This window comes from Solenopsis invicta, chromosome 4 (assembly GCF_016802725.1).
Source record: "Solenopsis invicta isolate M01_SB chromosome 4, UNIL_Sinv_3.0, whole genome shotgun sequence".
NCBI lineage: Eukaryota > Metazoa > Arthropoda > Insecta > Hymenoptera > Formicidae > Solenopsis > Solenopsis invicta.
Window position 1 is genome coordinate 25,802,429 of NC_052667.1, and position 20,041 is coordinate 25,822,469.

The 20,041-nt window shown below is 33.0% G+C and overlaps 1 protein-coding gene and 1 long non-coding RNA gene across 3 annotated transcripts in view; one reads left to right on the top strand and one right to left on the bottom strand.

Annotated features, from left to right (window-relative positions):
- LOC105200125 overlaps window positions 1-20,041 on the bottom strand; it is a 21,307-nt gene continuing 1,266 nt past the window's right edge. Inside the window, exons 2-6 of one of the 2 annotated variants that reach the window (XR_005574475.1) lie at window positions 17,122-17,471; window positions 9,749-10,474; window positions 9,386-9,656; window positions 2,988-3,143; window positions 1-2,911 (exon numbers count right to left, since the gene is read on the bottom strand). Coding sequence is in view for 1 of the 2 variants with exons in the window: in XM_039447826.1 (XP_039303760.1) it covers window positions 9,386-9,656; window positions 9,749-10,474; window positions 17,122-17,465 (1,341 nt within the window). In the remaining variant the exon portion in view is untranslated. Of the gene's footprint in view, window positions 3,144-9,385; window positions 9,657-9,748; window positions 10,475-17,121; window positions 17,472-20,041 lie in introns of both variants that reach the window. The other variant, XM_039447826.1, reaches the window with a different exon arrangement.
- The window catches only part of LOC120357467, an 8,574-nt gene continuing 1,958 nt past the window's right edge, over window positions 13,426-20,041 (top strand). Inside the window, exons 1-2 of the long non-coding RNA XR_005574477.1 lie at window positions 13,426-14,201; window positions 15,188-15,226. This is a non-coding gene — a long non-coding RNA (uncharacterized LOC120357467). The remainder of the gene's footprint in view (window positions 14,202-15,187; window positions 15,227-20,041) is intronic.

Genomic DNA, 20,041 nt, shown 5'->3' on the forward strand with positions numbered 1-20,041 from the left:
CCCGTATGCAAATGTGACACCAAGCGATGTAAAAATTTAAACCAGATAATACTATTATCTAAATGCATTTTAAAAATCTGCTTCTCATGTTCTTTTTTTATTATTTAAAGACACATGTAAAACAGAAAACATTGTTTTAAACAAAATTTTATTTTTAATGAAAAAAAAAGTTTCCACCAATCATAATGTGTAATGTGACTTTTTAAAAAACATTCATTGTTTTACAGACATCAGAAGACGAGGAATAAGAACGGCAAACATTATAGATAAAAATCTTTCCATGAATACGGAAGTGGACTTAGTAAAGCAGGAAAAAAAAATTTACACCCACAAGAATTGGCAGAAGTAAGAAAAAAGAGAACTAAGACATTTTTATTTCGTTTTAAGTAAATTCATAAATATCATCATCTTGTGGCTCTCGCACACTGAACGCGATTAGCAACGAGCGATAAAAGATATCTAATGGGAGTTCAGTATTTTCGGATATTACGTCACCATGTTGGAGAAAGCAGAACTCTCATTGAATATCGCTCACCACTCGTCGTTTATCGCGTTCAGTGTGCGAGAACCATTAGGTTGCAAGCACACTGCCCGTCCAATGACAGTGCGAAGAAGTCGTGTGGGACAACCTTTTGTCCCACAGATTACTTGTGCGCAAGCGTCGAGAACATCTACAATCTATGATTGGCTGATATGTGATTGACGCATGTGCACAGTGGGGCGACCGGTGGGACAGATTGTCCTGCGATCAACTCATGCTGTTTGGAGGCGGGGTAAACGTAAGCGCACAAAATAATTTTGATGTTCGGTCAGAAATTGCCGAACCAAAGGAGAAAATAGAATAGCTGCAACTAAGCCCCCCCCCCCAAATAATAGAAGCAAGCAAAAAAAAATCTATGTAGGTGTTGAAGCAACTGTTCTACACGCATGTGCGGGTGTACAAAAAGAAACCAATATTATCACCTGGCATGCAAATGTGCCACGAAACAGTGTGAAAATTCAAACCAGGTAAGATGTACTTTTTGTAATTATAAGTTAAATAGATCTATACAAAATAAAAACACTTTACACTAAAGAATTGATAATTGTAAAATATTAAATGTGAAAATTTTTCAGCGCGCTAAAAGACATGAATACAGAGATAAATAAGTTAAAAGAAAAAGTGCGAGCGTTAGAACTGCAAAACGTTCTACCTAAACGAGCCGGCTACACGTCAGGTGTAAGACTAATTACGGTACCCGCATATGCGGGTGTAAGAAATAGCCAATGCCATTCGGCGTACAAATGTAACAAAGACATTTGCGAAAACCAGGAAATGCTGTTACCTAAATGCATTTTGAAAGTGAAATAATATTAAGTATAAAAAAATAATTGGATTCGTGAAAATGTAAACATAAACGTATATAAAAGCGGCAAATACGAGTCAAGCGCGGTAATCGGTGCGCAAAAGAAATCAACAAAAAATTATGATTTTCACGAAAGTGAATTTAATTACACATCAAAACCGAACGTTTCAGCTCTAATTTTGAGCCGTCTTCAGCGCAAATACATCCAAAAGCGATAGATTTGATGAAAATTATTATTCTGTGTAATAACATGCGCATTGTTAAAGCCTGCATAAATTAAGTACAAAAAATCATGAAACTCGTGAAAATGTAAATATAGACGTATATAAAAGCGGCAAATTATATTAAGAAATTAATATTATCTAAATATAAATATAAATGTTTGAGCGCACAAAATGACGATTTTGATGTTCAGTCAGAGATTGCCAAACTAAAGAAGCAAATAGAATTGCTGTAACTAGAATGCAAAAAAACTCAAAGCAAACAAGAAAAAACCAAATATCTATGTAGGTGTAGAAGCAACTGTTTAACACGCATGTGCATGCTAGAGATTTGTAATCAAAACTGTAATGGGTTCTAAAATTGCATTATTATGCAACTACATAATATTGGAGGAAATAGAGACAATCCTAAATATATCACAAAGCAGTTCAAAAGAAGGTACTCAAATTATATAGAATCTATAAAAGGACGCAACATAAAAATGCAAAAAAAAAATAAAAAAAAATTTTTGGGTTTGATCTTCATGCTTGAAAGATTTCTACAGGGTGCCAATGATAATCTAATACCTGAAATGTTGAACTCCAACAACATAAAATATTGTAATTTTTTGAGTTTGACACCAATTTTAATCGAGAAATTGTTGGTCAACCAAAAATTGAGAAGCAGTATGCAGTCTGAGAACCAATTGCATCACGGACACAATTAGAAATTACTTTGCGATATTTAGTCAGTGATGATAGTATCTCTATGATAGCATCTCTATCTATTTCGTATAGAAAATTATACAGTATCGAAAATAATTGCCGAAACATGTCAAAGTATTTAAGACTCATTAAAGAAAAAAGTTTTCCTTAATCCAACAGCAGAAAATTGACGTAAAGTAGCCAAAGACTTTGAGGATCTGTGTAATTATCTCAATTGTATTGGAGTAGTAGATAGTAAACATGTTGATGTTGATTTAAAAGTGTCATGTTATTTCAACAATATAAAATCTAAAAAAAAATATTTAAAATATTTATTATAACTTTGTATAAGTTTATTTATTATACATATACACATTATGCAATTATTGAATACAATTTTTATTAATTAATATTATTGCAAGCTCCACCAAACAGTGGATCCACCTATTTCAATTATAAAAAGAGACACAATATAAATTTATACTTGTATTTAATATAGTTGTATATTTGCATTTGTCACAATTTTCTTACATTTTAGAAGATTGCCGGTAAATTTAATGGCAATTCTTCTTCTATTGGTCTATGGATATCCGACTTCTATTGAAGATCACAGTACCACGACGTATAATCAAACTCAATCAGATCTATTGGCCCAGAGATCTGGTTGTGTATAATTTCCTTTATTTATCAAGATAACTTTTTGATTATATTTTATTTATCTTAAGTTTCTACTTACTTTTTAGAATTCTCTTCAATTAGTTTAAGTTACATATAAATATGTGTATTTTCTTTATTTTTTTTTCCTTTCTTCTCCCTTTTATTATATTCTGAATAATTTTAGTTATCCTTTTCAACCAATGGTGATACCCTCTTCCAGCCCCCACCCCAGGATCTGGGAATATAAATGGCCCTCTGCAATTATTTGGCAATACTAACCTAAACACTTAATCTACTGACATTTTTAGTGCTTACTTATTATTTACAACAATTCTTTGAATTATCAATAACAAACAAAATCATGGTGCAGATAACCTATTCGTTTACTTAATATATTTTTTTAATTTATATTTTTGACAATCAAAATCCCATATTATTTTGATCACTTAAATTATCTTCTTTTAGATTGGAAATTTGTTAAAAATTTCCTGGACAAATTTATTGAGGAGTTTTATGACTTTTCATCTAAGATGTGCATAATAAATTCCACCGAGTATGGTTCTGGGATTTTATACTTCTTTAAATCATTCATTAATTCCTTTCTTTTATCATCCAATAAAAGGCATGCCTAAAAAATATGATTAATATCCTGTAATTCAAAGTTACAACTACATTTAGCTGATTCTGCTAGACCAATTTTGTTTTTTAATTTATTAGTAAATGTTGTACCCGTCAAAATTCTAAAGTAGGTTCCATATACATTTTTCTTACATTTATACTTATAAATTTTTTCATAACTAAATTCCCTAAAATTATTCATAAAGTATTTACCAGTATTAGGACTAATATGATTAATATGTTGAGAGTCAATACTTTCATATTCGTTTCTGAGACTATCGATACATTCTTTAAACAAAACTTTATTCGGCAGAAATGTTCCTGATTCCGCTCCAATTTTTGCCAATCTATCTGCCTCTTCGTTACCTAATAGCCCTAAGTGCGCAGGACACCATGTGAATCTAATGTTTATTTTCTTTTTTGAAATAAAATTCTCAATAGAGTTATACAAGTCCCTCACAGTATACTCAAAATCTAAGGTGAGCCTTATACTTTTCACACGCTTCCAATGCTTTAAGTGTATTTTCTAAGTCTGTGCACACATTAATGTGTTTCCAGCCCCATTCCGATGCTAATTCCAATGCTTTGATGATGGCTATAGTTTCTGCGTTGAATAAAGATGTTAGAGGATTCAAGGATTAAAACATAAAGATTTATTAAATAATACTATTTGCGGTGATTTCAACACACAGCACCATATTTGGGAGTCTTCCAGGAATGATCCTGCTGGAGGCTCCTTGTGTGAAGGCTATAAGCAATTCAGAATTTTTCATCCTTAATGATGGATCGGCCACTAGAGTCTCTGTTAAACCAAGGAATGTTTTTAATCCAGTAATAGGTACAATGATTGAGCAACACATTAGCGTCCCTGACTTAACATTAACTAATATAAGAGATAGAGATATTTTGTGAAAAACCTATGATGAACCTTTGGAAAGTAATCATTTTCCAATAATAATAGAGATTATGAAAATAAAAATAAAAAACAGATATACTGACTGCCATCCAACCAGTTCTAAAATATGTAGAGGAAAAATAAATTTTAATAATTTCGAAGCGACAGTATTTAATAAAATTTGGGAAGAGAAACTAAGAAACAAGGAAATAAGTAACATCCAGGTTGATGGAGCTCAACTATACAATTGGTGGTATAATACAACTATGGATTCTATAGTATTGGCTGGAGGTATTATAGATTGTGAAATGGGAAGAATCAAAATATAAAAGATAAAGACAGGAGAGATTAAAGTTATTGTGAAAGGCAAACATCAAGACGCGAATAAGTCAAGGTCTATTAAGAAGGGAAAAAGCATTAACAAGCCCTGGTGAGAAGACGAATGCCACAGGGAACTAAGGAAGAATTGTTTCAAAGAATTCATAAAGAATCCGACCAGAGATAATCTTTACAACTATAGATTAACTTCGATAGAGACAAGGAAGGTTATAAGTATAAGAAAAAGAGAAAACTTGCATTCTTTTGTAAATAAAATAGTTAGGTTCACAGGCTCTAGAAAGTTTTGGGATAATATCAGGAAATTTAGGAAAAACCCCTCATTTAATGCACCTGTTCCTAATAACACGAGTAAAGATACAATTGTTGAAGATTTCATAAATAGATATATCCCAGATTAGGTATGTAAAAATTTGGAGAATCCGAAAGATAGGTCTCATAGAAAAAATTTTGCTGATTATTTTGAGAGTGAATTTAAAAAAAAAAAATTTGTGATTTTATTTTGCAAGGGAAATTAAATGGTAGCTCTGGATACGACCTTATTAGTTATAAAGTACTAAAATGCATGCCTTTGTCGAGAATTGAAATACTAAAGGAAAATTATAACAAAATGCTATCTGATGGCTCTTTTCCGGAAAACTGGAAGCAATATGTTACAGTCCTGATCCTAAAGTGCGGAAAAAATGATTTTAGGAATCTATCTCCCTGGAATCTTGTACTTTGAAAATTTTCGAAAAATTAATTAAGATTAGGCTAGAGAGATTCATAGAGTTAGACGTAGTGATTCCCAGATGCCAATATAGATTTCGTAAAAGTAAAGCATGTGATAACATAATATAAATAATATGAGAATATCAATAGGTTATAAAACATTTTTGAAATGGTTCTTAGAACCAAGAATGACAATATTTGAAAACGGATCTTATAGAAGCTCGAGAAATGTTCAGAGAGAAGTCCTCAGGGCTCCGTGTTGACCCCCCTCCTTTTTAATATCTATGTTTCAAATATCTTTAAAGTGGTACCTTATAACTGTAAAACTATACAATTTGCTGATGATATAGCATTCCTTGTCTCAGACAACAATATAGAAAATATTAGAAGCACCCTTCAAGAGGCTTTCGGAAGAACTTATAGATGGTTGAAATTATTAAGTCTGGAAATCTCGATCCCAAAGACGCAATTATGTTTTTTCCATAGAAAGAAGAAATTTACTAATCTGAACCTACTCCATGTATGTAAAGGAACCATCAGTTTCCAATAAAATTAAATATTTAAGAATGACGTTTGACAGCGGACTAAGATGGCACAATCATATTAAATCCCTGAGAAATAAAACATATTGCTTTGTAAATATCCTTAAACGGATTTCGGGTAGAAACTGGGGGATTAATCTGAAGGCGGGATTAGATTTTATTAATGCCACTATTAGAGCACAAATTTGTTGGGAGGCGATATGGTATAACAGTGGGGGGAAAGTCATACCTAGGTCTTATTGACAGAATATCGATTTCGTCATACAAAAAAGTCCTAGATTTACCAAGAATTATATCGAATAGGGTGGCTTAGTTAATGTCAAAACAAAAAACATCTGCTAGAATCGTGGCTATAGCATGTGATAAATTAATTTTAAAAGCTTACCAACTGAAAAATATAGAATTAATTAATAAGTTAAGTAATATATAGAAATTTTGTAGCGAGAAAAAAACAGCCATTCGTAATATTTCATATATTTTAGATAGATGGCAGATAGTTAAACACTTCCTCCCTCATTTATACAGATGGGAAGTTTATCCAGCATTTGCATATCCCTTGAGCGGGGAAATAGAGGGAATCCTTTGGGATTAAAAAACGGGGGCCTCTGCAAAGGCAGCAGGGATTTTTGTTAATGAAACCTTTTATAGCAAAAACTCATTTAATAAGACTGCTCCGAATAAAATTACTATTTTCACAGACTATTTTCAAAATTTTGCGATCATGAAATAAGCGACCTAAATAGAACTTAATGTGTGGCAAAAGAGGGAATTCCCTGGGAAGGTGGATTGCGCGATTTTTGTCCCAGATAGGAATATAGGGCTAACCTTAAATTGAATCCTCTAATAGCGATTATCAACGCAAATTATTGTTTTCTAATGCTAGATATTGGTGCTGAAGGTCGACAAAGCAATGAAGGTGTATTTAGAAAGAAATTAATATCGATTTCGAAAATATGAAAATGAATTTACTTGAACAAACTTAAGCAAAAATAAATGGACCAGAATTTCCATATGTATTAGTGACACATGAGACATTTGCCTTGACATCGTATATGATGCAACTCTTCCCTCGAAGCAAGTATATATCTTGGCGTAAGAAAAGTTTTCAATTACCGTCTAAGTAAAACGAGACAAGTAGACAAAAATGCCTTTGGATTACTTGTAGCTCGGTGGCGAATTTATCGAAAACCTATACTTTCTTAAATACAGCGATAAAAATTATACAAGCTACAACAGCTTTGCATAATTATATTCTTCAACATGAAATGACACGACTTCCAACAGAAAGAAATTACATCGTTGAAAATGACTTCAAGGGAAGTCGAAACGCGTCCGATATTTGTATACATATTTATGTAATTACATAAATAAATAAAGTACATTTGTATTGTATATCTATGATTACTTTCCAGCAAGAAACACAAATCGTTCCGTTGACTACATATTAACTTAGAATAATCTAAAGATAATATCTAATCGACAAATTAATTTTATGTTACTCTGTGTCTCCTTGCTAAAAAATTGAAGCATAAATATTTTTTATGTTATTTTGTTTTGCTAGTAATATGTGTATGTCTGCATATACAAATGTATATAAACATATATGTATTATTGCAAAAAGAAAATATTAAGTAATATCTCATTAAAGGAAATCTAGATGAACTTTTTTCTGTTTTATTTTTCTATTTATTTTTTATTTTATTACTCTCTCTCTATCCTCTTCTCAATGGTTTTTATCTGTATGATCCCCAGCATTCTGGGGATTATGTTTTCTTTAAAGCGTTGCTGTAGATCTATTCTATAACTCTTCACGAGAGTTATGGTTATAATATCGTTGCGTGGATTGTTTATCATATACAATATCTGCGTAACAATATTATAACGATAATAAAACTGTCGTTAAGTTACAGAATAAGCTGGTTTCCAACAAGAAACAGGGTGATCTTGTCAAGCTCGGTGTCTCAGAAACACCTTGTCGACAGTCGACGATAGAATTGTTTTCATCAGATACGCGGAATACATTTTTAAGTCGTTCACTTACGATTTGGACAAAAATCGTAATGAGTTTCATATTTGTTTACTAGAAGATTTATCTTGCATCAAATTGGATTTATAAAGGAATAATTAAAATAATTTAAAATGTGGAAATACATTAAGCGTCGCGTCGCACAAGTTTAAAGTAGAATCACGTATGTGTTAAAATCAAATTTCATTAAATCAACCAACCACACAAGACTACAACCGATTGCAGACGACATGCCTACCATGCTTCTTCACCTAAATTCTCCAAGGGACTCCGGATTGAAAATATAGGTAACTAATATCGATATATTGCACTCAAAAGCGCTATTAGAGTACAAAAAAGGCAAGCATATCGTAAGATTTAATGGGAGAAAGAGAAAAGAACTAGTGCAGTTAGTCCAGAAATAGAACAGATCTCATGTATTGACTAATGAAACCTCCTTACACCTTAGAAAGAATGCTTTGTCACTATATATTGATTGCAAAATTTAAAAAATTAAAGAATTTAAAAAATTGATTTTTCTTAGTATTAATTTTAACTTGTAAATCTATTTTTGTGTTACTTGTAAATTTATTGAGACATAAATAGAATAGTAAAAGATAATAAACATAGTTTCTTTAAAAACAGGTAATTAAATATGTTTGTGATTAAGATAAAAGATTTAAAGTAAATCAATCTTCAAAAATAGATAAGTTTTGTTTTTCGTCTATAACAAATTATGGTTTGATAGCATACACAAAGAAATTAGTATCAAATCAACAATTGATTGTTTCATATATATATATATAAGTAAGAATATAAAATCTTTTTGGAAAACTTTATCATCTTAAATAGACATAATTTGTTTAAATGGAAAAAATTCTTTTTTAAAATTATAAGTTTCTCTAGGAAGATTTTATATTCTTGCTTATATATGAAACAATAAATTATTGATTTGATACTAATTTTTTTGTGATCTCTATCAATATATAAATTGTTCCAAGTTTCAGGAGCTTGTTAGATATGTGACTATAAAGTCTGAGATTAAATTCTTTCTTAGGTAAACTTTTATCAAATCAGATAATTACCAGACAAATACTCAGTTGCTCGATCTCAAACTTTGCCTTGGCGAAGCCAAGACGAAAAAAAGAGCAATGTAATTTATGGACTTTTACCTTAATGTTTCAAAATTTTAATTATTTCTTTTTTATCAGAACTCCATTCAAATTTTTTTTGAAGAGAATTCATATTACAGTAATTTTTTGTAAAAACCAAAGGTACTTTCAAAGTTCAGAAAAGAGTTTGCATTGCTACGTCATAAATAAGAAATTTAGAAATCCAAAAAATACAAGAAAAAAAAATCGGTACATTACTTAACAATGAAGTTTCTCGCTTAACGTAGGCAGGAGTCTTTTAAGTTTGGCGATGTCATGAGTAAAACCCCACATGATGCATTGAGTGTGCTCCACAGTGGGCAAATCTCGGAATTCAGCATCTGTATTAAACCACTGAATGTGCTTCTCCTCTATGTGATTCATGAGTTCCCGTAGATGTTCGTTTCTTTTCACGTCCCAAGTAACGTCCGATTCAAAAAATCGGACAGACCTGAGTTTCTTATAGTCCCCATCTACCTCCTCGTAGACTCTGTAAAATAAAAAATTACTCTAAATTACTCATCAGTCAAATTAAACCATAACTTCATATTTTTCGCAAACTTTTTTTTATCAAAAACTCACTTGAGGAAACCGTTGTCTTCGATGCCATATCGATTGGCTAAAGGTTTAAAGCCCCGCACTACGTCGATTGTTAGATAATTAAAGTTCTCTTTCGATCGACCGTTCACATCGTAATCGGTAATCCAATTCTTAAAGACCTCGACAGCTTCCTGCATGTTCTTGATCTTTTGTTCGTCTTTAGTACATGATATTACCCTTTTGGCTCGCTTCATCAGTCCATTAATCGTGTGATACTGATAGGATATATCTCTACCTTCCAAAGACTTGATGCTTTGCAAAGCTTTTTCCTTATCTTTAAAACTCAGTGCGTTTTGAGTTTCTTTGTTCTTTTCATCCTTTTCAGTTTCTGATGAAAGCCTCGTGCACTTTTTCTCCGGTTCGTTATCGCTACTCGACGAGCTATCGTGAGATCTTTTCGCGCTTTTACGTTGTTCCTCGACATCCATGTTGCCATCATCACCGAATTTTTCGCGCACCTGAGCCGCCAGTTTTTTCAGCTTTGTGGGATCGGGACTGTAACCGAGCAAGATGCATTGCATATGCTCCTTTGTTGGTAATCCTCGAAAATCGCCCATATCCGTCTCGTACCACTGAATGTACTTATCCTTAATTCTATCAATAATCTCCCTTAGGAGTTTGTTTCTCTCTATGTCCCACGTGGTATCAGAGTTGGGAACTTTTGTGTTACGCAGGCTCTTATAGTCGCCCTTTTTGTCCTTATACGCTCTAACAGAGTAAATTGATATCAACTCATAGAAAAGTAAGATTGAGAAATGTTACATCATAAAAATAACGAATTATCGTTATTTATTGTAAAAAATAATTCGTTACTAATTTTAAAAAGTAACATATTGGTTTTATATATATTTTATAAGCAATCATTTTTTTAATCATCTATGTTCAAAATCTTTCGACCCAAACGCTTTTAAAAAATTCTTGTGGTATTAGAGTATTATTAACAAAAGATTTCAAATTTTGTGATTTTCCTGAATATCTACAATATTTTGTCACATTCTAACGAATAGAGTAGTTATTACAATATACAAAAATGTAACAATAATGTAATAAAATAAGAATTCCCCAAAAACGTTCAAATTGAAAAAAACCTGAACATGGTTAAAAAATTAAATAAATTTTAATAATTTTCCTATTTTTTTATATATTACTTTTATTATACTTTCATCTTTATGAAAATTTGAAATTAAGATTTGATATATATTTGATGTATATTTTGAGTTGTGCACAGTGAAGTAAACGTTTTTGTTTGTAACACCTAGTGGTACACTCTTTAGCTCGTCAGATAAAAATGTCTTTTAAATAACAAATAGATTAAGCTAAAAAGGGACCAGTGGTTCAACTTCCTTTTCCAATGTTTTACCAAGAAGATAATTTAACAAGATTGTAATTCACAAATGCGAATTTTATCAAAAACTTTTTTTTAATATTAATATCGTTATTAAAAATACATTCCAATATTCATACCAGTACAGAAAATTTATAATTCATTTTACATGTGTATATTCATGCAATAACTATCAGAATGCAGACTAAAATAATGAAGCCAAAACTCTCAATATTTCGTAAGTTTCCACAAAATAATATGCCAATTCATTACTAAATTAAAATATCATTTAACACTCACTGACACACAATAATAAACAGCAGCAGAGTTTTCAATGACAACCTGTAAAACACAAATATAATTCACATTATAGTAGCATCTGCAGTGATTAATATTGCTGCTTGAATTGAACAAACTACAGGCATTACAATTGTATTAAACTTTTTATGTTATCACCAGATAACAATTTCAAAGTTGCATAATGACAGACAATATGTAACATTAAAGCTAGAGCACAGAATATAATTATTTCAGGTCAGATGTGCAAAAGCAAACATTATTCTAACTATAAAAAATGAGATGTCAAACGAGCAAAGACAGGAAGGTGAGAGCACAAATATGAAACTGGTAACTAGTGATAAAATAAAAAACTTATTGCAATTGTAATGCTGTAACTTACTCAATTCACAATCATGGACCTTAAAAGTCTTAGCGAGATTCACTTTTCCTGAAATCTTAAGAAAATAACATTTAATATTAATTAGGATAATTGTACAATTACAATGTTGTTTATTAGAATAAATATTTTATATAAAAATTTACGTATAAAGCATTATACGGTTTTATAATATAAGATTTATAAGATTAATATTTGTTTTTATACAGGACTTGTGATAACAACTGGGATAACTGTTGTAGAAAGCATCATGCAACTTGATTTTACTCTAATAAACAATATTGTAAGAGTACAATCATCCTATTAATATTACTTATTAATTATAATTAATATTATAATTAATATTACATATTTTATTAAGATTTCAAGAAAAGCGAGTCTCGTTAAGACTCTTAAAATCCATTATCATGAATTGAGCAAACTACAGACATTATAATTGCAACAAATTCTTTATTCTATCACTAGTTAACAGTTTCAGATTCGTGCCCTCACCTTTCTGCCCTCGTTCCTTCAATATCTCTTTTAATACTAAGAATGATGTTCGCTTTCGCACAGCTGAAATAATTAAATTCTAAGCTCTACCTTTAATATAACATATTTTCTGTCAGTATACCAATCTGGAACTGTTAACTAGTGATAAAATAACGTCAATATCAATTAATAAAATAATGCACGTACTTACTAAATTGCTTTATGGAAGCCGCCTTTCGCTGACGATGTCTCTTTTTGTCGCTTTCGACGAACATTAACGACGACCGCACGATATATTGTTTATCACTTACAATACCATACCCGCGACGCCATCGAGGAAGTTACCGTCCTTGTAAACGACGAATCTTGAGCGCCAGGAAATCGCGCGCGGTGTAACATAAATCTCTCGACCGATTGGTCGCGACCGTTGCTGACACACAACACGCGCGTCACCGTGCGATTATTATGTTCGCGTTTTCATACACTGATAAACATACGAATTGAGATGGAAAATAAACAGACGCGGGTTGAAAAATGCGATCGATCGACGGGTTGACGCCATGGCTAACGCAACGAGCTTTGGTCGAGCTTTGGCCTGATATTTTATTCGGCATTAATGATGCGCGGGTAACATATTACACACGAGTTCTAATGAAATGTGATATAATTGCGGTCGATCGGAAACAACGAAAATCGCGAGGCAAGTGGAAAATCGAGTAACGTTACACGAGCACGAGGCAGCAACAAGACGCGAGTGACAAGCTCGTCGTAACACTTCACGAATGAGATACGATCTGTATACGATCCTGGCGCTCACGCTGCTACTACTCGACACATTCGACGTTGTATCCGCACAGAAATTCAACGCAAGGAACATAAAAGAAGCACCGGGAAGCATGGAGCGTTCGCCGGTCACGGGTACAGGCTGGTAGAAGACAAAGCAACATGGCGATGGCCTCGAGCCTCGACGACACGACGACCGTCGTCAGTGCCATGGCGGAAGTATCTATGCTATCCGCTATCCCTTCCACCATGCGTCACGCGTCACTACGCCGTCTACGAACGTTGCCGAGCAGCGGCGGACGTGACCGAGCACCTCGGGCGGCCGCGCCGGCACTCGATCGTTTTCGCCGCCCCTCGGCTACGTTCGTAGACGGAGTAGTGACGCACTCGGTACTGACGACGGTCGTCGAAGCTCGAGGCCATCGCAGGCCATCGCCATGTTGCTTTGTCCTCTACCAGCCTGTACCCGTGACCGGCGAACGCTCCATGCTTCCTGGTGTTTCTTTTATGTTCCTCACGTTGAATTTCTGTTCGGATACAACAACGTCGAATGTGTCGAGTAGTAGTAGCGTGAGCGCCAGGATCGTATACAGATCGTATCTCATTCGTGAAGTGTTACGACGAGCTTGTCACTCGCGTCTTGTTGTCTCGTGCTCGTGTAACGTTACTCGATTTTCCGCTTGCCTCGCGATTTTCGTTGTTTCCGATCGGCCGCGATTATATCACATTTCATTAGAACTCGTGTGTGATATGTTACCCGCACATCATTAATGCCGAATAAAATATCAGGCCGCTTGACCAAGCTCGTTGCGTTAGCCATGGCGTCAACCCGTCGAACGATCGCATTTTTCAACCCGCGTCTGTTTATTTTCCGTCTCAATTCGTACGTTTATCAGTGTATGAAAACGCGAACATAATAATCGTACGGTGACGCGCGTGTTGCGTGTTGTGTGTCAGCAACGGTGGCGACCAACCGGTCGAGAAATTTATGTTACGCCGCGCGCGATTGCCTGCTCAAGATTCGTCATTTGCCGGGACGGTAACTTCCCCGATGGCGTCGCACTCGCGGGTGTGGTATCGTAAGTGTTGAACAATATATCGTGCGGTCGACGTTAATGTGCAATTCGAGAGCGATAAAAAGAGATATCGTCAGCGAAGGACGGTCTCCAAGAAGCAATTCGGTAAATATGTGCATTATTTTATTAATTGATATTGACGTTTTTATTTTGTTACTAGTTAACAGTTCCAGATTGGTATACTGGCAAAAAATACGTAATATTAAAGATAGAGCTCATTTAATGATTTCGGGTCAGCTGTGTGAAAGGGAACATCATTCTCAGTATTAAAAGAGATATTGAACAGACGAGGGCAGAAAGGTGAAGCCACGAATCTGAAACTGTTAACTAGTGATAGAATGAAGAACTTGTTGCAATTCTAATGTCTGTAGCTTGCTTAATTTATAATCATGGACCTTAAGAATCTTAACTCTTTAAGTTTTGCTTTTCCTGAAATCTTAATAAAATGATATGTAGTATTAATTAGGATGATTGTACTCTTACAATATTGTTTATTAGAGTAAAATCAAGTTGCATGATGCTTTCTACAACAGTTATCCCAGTTGTTATCACATAACAAGTCCTGTATAAAAACAAATATTAATCTTATAAATCTGATATTATAAAACCGTATAATGCTTTATACGTAAATTTTTATATAAAATATTTATTCTAATAAACAACATTGTAATTGTACAATTATCCTAATTAACATTAAATGTTATTTTCTTAAGATTTCAGGAAAAGTGAATCTCGCTAAGACTCTTAAGGTCCATGATTGTGAATTGAGTAAGTTACAGATATTACAATTGCAATAAGTTCTTTATTTTATCACTAGTTAACAGTTTCATATTTGTGCTCTCAACTTCCTGTCCTCGCTCGTTTGATATCTCATTTTTTGATGTTCGCATTCGCACATCTGACCTGAAATAATTATATTCTGATCTTTAGCTTTAATATTACATATTGCTTGTCAGTATGCAAATTTGAAATTGTTAACTGGTAAAGAGTTTATCGCAATTGTAATGCCTGTAGTTTGTTCAATTCAAACAGCAATATTAATTACTGTGGACGCTACTATAAAGTGAATTATATTTATTTGTGTTTTACAGGTCGACACTGAAAACTCTGCTGCTGCGCATCGTGAGTCAGTGAGTGACAAATGATATTTTAATTTAGTAATGAATCGTGTGTGTGAAGTTGGCGTATTATTTCGTGGAAATTCACGAAATATTGAGAGTTCTGGTTTCATTTACACGAGGATGAAGCCAGCAGCCGGACTTGGCAATCGAACGCTGGAACTCAGATTTTTTACTAATTTATTAAGAACACATCTAGGCAAGATGTAAAATAGTTTCAGCATCTAGCCACCTTTTGTTTATTAATTATAGATAAATAATTGAGGCCTTACACCCGTTTTTCAAATGTCGATTTTTTTTTAAATTTAAACCGTGACCAAACGCTGAAACTTTTTTTTTACAGTTTGTCTAGATGTGTTCCTAATAAATTAGTAAAAAATTCGCGTTTGGCCACCCTTTAATTTAAAAAAAAAAAATTGACATTTCGAAAAACGGGTATAAGGCCTCAATTATTTATTTACAATTAACACATTTACTACCACGAAACTTTTCACGACTTTGGTCTAAAAAAGCCAATTTGATTTCATATTACGAGAATACTACAAAATAACTCGTAGTAGGCGTCTTGGACAAGTAAACAACCTACGAGATATCGTAGTTGGCAGTCAACGTGTTAATAAACAAAAGATAGCCAAACGCTGAAACCTTTTTTAGATTTTGCCCAGATGTGTTCCTAATGAATTAGTAACAAATCCGCGTTTGATCACCCTTTAAATAAATAAATAAAAAAAAGACATTTCGAAAAACGGATATAAGGTCTCAATTATTCATCTATAATTAATAAACAAAAGGTGACTAAACGCTGAAACTTTTTACATCTTACCTGGATATGTTCCTAATAAATTAGTAAAAAATCTGGGTACCAGTGTTCGGCTGCCAAATCTGGTTGCTGGCTTCAGCCTCGTACTAAAATATTAAGTACAAATTTTTTTTCGGTATTTAAAGCTTTTGACTAAGCCGAGTACTACTCGGCTAACAGGTGGCTACATAGTAGAGTGGACAAAATTAGAACTAATATGCGTGAAACGTGATATGTTGACAGCAAAATTTGGTCTTGCACGTCGTTTCATTATCATGTGTTTCATTGTAAAAATGTAACTTGTCTTGTATTTAACAAATTCGTAAAAATAGGCCGCAAGTAGTTATCTTCGAATTTCATACGTAAAAGCATATTTTTCACACTTTTCAACAGTTATCCATTAATTTAATTCCTGTCTGAATAAGTTTTACTTTATGCTATTGTGACTATTTATTGACTGTTAGGCCAAAAAAGGAGAGTTATGGCTCACTTTGAAAGTATTTTAACGTATATTTATTATTTTTGTTTTATCTAAATTCTCTTTATTTAGAAATGGCACAAAAAAATTTCAGCCTAAGCGTATGTTCTCCTATCTGAACAGACTTCTCTTCTCATGCTTTTTACTGACTGTCAAAGTTGAAAAAAATGGTTGAGGCCCATTTTTATAAGTATTTTAAAGAGATCTGATTATTCTGTTTTATCCAAATTCTGTTTATTTATAAATGGCTCACAAGAAACTTTTACATATAATTTCTCGATTATGACGTCAATTTGAATAAGACCGCGGCGACTAGTCAGCCTTAATATAAAATATAAAAATAAAACAAAACTTATAATTGCATTAATTACACGTTGTCTTTAATCTGACATGCTGATTACTGTATATATTTGTGCATGAAAAAAACGCATCTATTGGATAAATATAAATTTAAAATAATAGGGAAGTAAAATAAAAATATAAGTAATAATTAAATTTATTGCCGTTACCGCGAAAATGTAATAGCAGTAACGATGTTACCGTTACTATTAGAAACAAAAAAAGTAACGATAATATTAACGGTATTACAAATAATGAGTTATTTTTAAAGTTTGCAGCGATGATACTTACCTGAAGAATTCGTCGTTCCACACATTGTACTTCTTTGCGAGACTACGAAAGGCTTTGATCGTTTCGATTGGCAGATACGCGAGATTCTCCTTCGCTCGGTTATTCTTCTTATAATCTATTAACCAATCCTCGAAGATTTTCAAAGCATCGCGTAGATTCATCAGCTTCTCTTCGTCTCGCGTGATCTGCAGCGTTCTTTTCACACGACTGACGAAGCTCATAATTACGTGATATTGATAACTGATATCACGGCCATCCAGAATCTTGAGCGTATCTAACGCTTTCTGCTTGTCCTTGAAACCCATACCTCCCTCCTCCTGTTCCGTGGATTTTATCTTTATCATTTTGATCTGCGCAAAAAAAATCGAGTTAAACTTCAGTTCTTAATCCTTATATCAAACTTGTCAAAATGCAAATCGTTGTTTCATCCAAATTTTATTTACATACAAATTGTACGCAAGAAACTTCAGTTCAATCGTGTATTTTCGTGTCTGAACACTTTACTTTAGGAGGTTAAGTGTGTAAGGCAGAGGAATGAAATTAAAGTTGCCGCCAAAAGCTGAGAAACATGTTATCAAAGGCTGTGTTCCATTTTTACTGGCAGTGCAGTAAATGTGACGTCATGACAGTACACTGTCACAACTGTTCCAATATTACTGCCAGCACTGCTATAGCATCGTATTTCGGGACAGTATTGCAGTAGCCTTATTGCACTGTAGCTACCTCACTTTGGAAGCTGCAGTAGTCACAGTGGCAATATGGCTACCATTCATGATGTCATTGATGTTACTAGGTGCTGTCGCAGTGCGCTGCGTACCAATAACGGAACGGATTTTTCACCACTGCCAGTACTGGCAGTTATATTGGAACACAGCCAAATTCTTGGACGGGATAATTTGATCAGGAACATTCAGAAGGATATTCAGATATCAGGATAGGATTGTTAGGAAGACCTGGAAGGCAAGGACTCAGAATTCACATTACACGTTGTTGATACGCTAAACACTTTGCACACTTTTTTTGAGCGCGTTACACACGTCAGCCATGATGGCCTGCCGCGAAAGCGCGAAATTTAAATTAGAAATGATGATTAATTATATCTTACAATCGTGTATCACATAAGTTGAGTGAAAATGACAAAAGTTAGCAAATTCACTACAGTTTGACGAATGAAATTATAAATATTCTAGTAAATTTCCTCACTTTTGTAATTTTCACGAAGTTGTACAATACACAATCGATCTCCAGATACTTTCTACGATTATTTGCCAAGTGGTAAGGAAGAATAGAATAGTTGAGGCTCATTTTTATAAGTGTTTTAAAAATCTCATTATTTTGTTTTTTATCTAAATTCTCTTTATTTACAAATGACAAGCAAATAACTTTTACGTATGATTTTTCGTTTATGGCGTCACAATTTTTTCAATATAGCCGTAGCAACCACTGAGAAGCCTTGAACGGATATTCAAGTTTGACAATCGAGTAAAAAAATCGATTTTTTTCAATCAGTTATTGCTATCCTCAGAACAACAAATAACGAACAAAATTTAAGCAATAGAAATATTATTTAAAAATACTTTCTTTACAATAATGGTATATATTGGTATTGAAGGAATTGAAAACAAATGATTCATAATGATTTAAATAAATAAATGAGTGTTGCTACCCTTTTACTAATATAATGCTATATTTAGAAAGGATTACATAATTTATAAATATTACATATTTATATTTTTGCAAAAATGATAAAATTTGTTTTAGTTTCCAAATGTTTATTAAACTTTAATCATTTTTATGAATAGGTTTTCAAAATTCTTTTGTTTGTGAAATTAAATTACTTTAAAATTCTCCATTCCATGAAACTCAACATTATTTCAGAAAGTTGTTTAAAGATCCTAGTTTAGAACCTTCAAAAATTAGAAAAAAATTTTTATATATTCTTATAGGAAAACATCTAAAAAATATGTTCCCAAAGTTCGGACTCATACCCGGACTCATACATTCATAGTCTCTTCTTAAGAAATGATTTTTTGTTTCTGTCTTTGTTTTGCATAGGGTAAAACGTAGTATGTGAGACAAAGACAATAATAAGGAATCGTCGTTTCTCAAGGAAGAACTATGAATACGGTTATTGGAACTCAAGAAATTGACAAACGATTTAGCTATCCAATCGTTTAACGCGCTGAATTTGGAATCCGACCGTTCAAACCATAACAAATGCTTCTATTGTCAACTGAAACAACATAGAAAAGACAAATCTTTTTAAGAAGTTATCTATTTTCTAGACAGGAATAGCACATTAATAGAGAATTCGGTAATGTACGCATTAATTATAAACTTATTAAAATTCGATAAAGTTATATGAAAACTGAAAAATCTCAAGAAGAGAGGTTACAACAAAAATAAATATTGTTTTTAGTACTAAGTTTTTCTATATATATATATATATATATATATATATATAAAATACAATATTATATACACTATTCATCGGTGACATGAATATTGATCGATTTTAAAATAACGCGATTATGAGCATTTATTGCTAATTGCTTCATCATTTCCGATTGTTACCGCTGCAACTCGATAAAGACAATAGAAATGATGAATTACGCGTTAGTGGTATTTGACATCGTTCAAAGTTAGTTTCAAGAAATTAGTGCATGGAGTAATTGATTTGGAGCGACACAGCCTTATTACGAGAGGATGCGCCTGGAGGCGGAAAGACAATCAAAATGTGAAGCGCGTATATTAGTTTTATCATTAACATAGTTCTCGGATCATGCTGGGATTGTGAAGATTAGATGGAAATGATCAATACCGACCGCAGGCGATGACTTAATCTTTATATTTGGCAACCGCCGTTGGTAAATGCAAACATTCTTAACGTGATATCATACTCGGTTGTATAATTAGAATT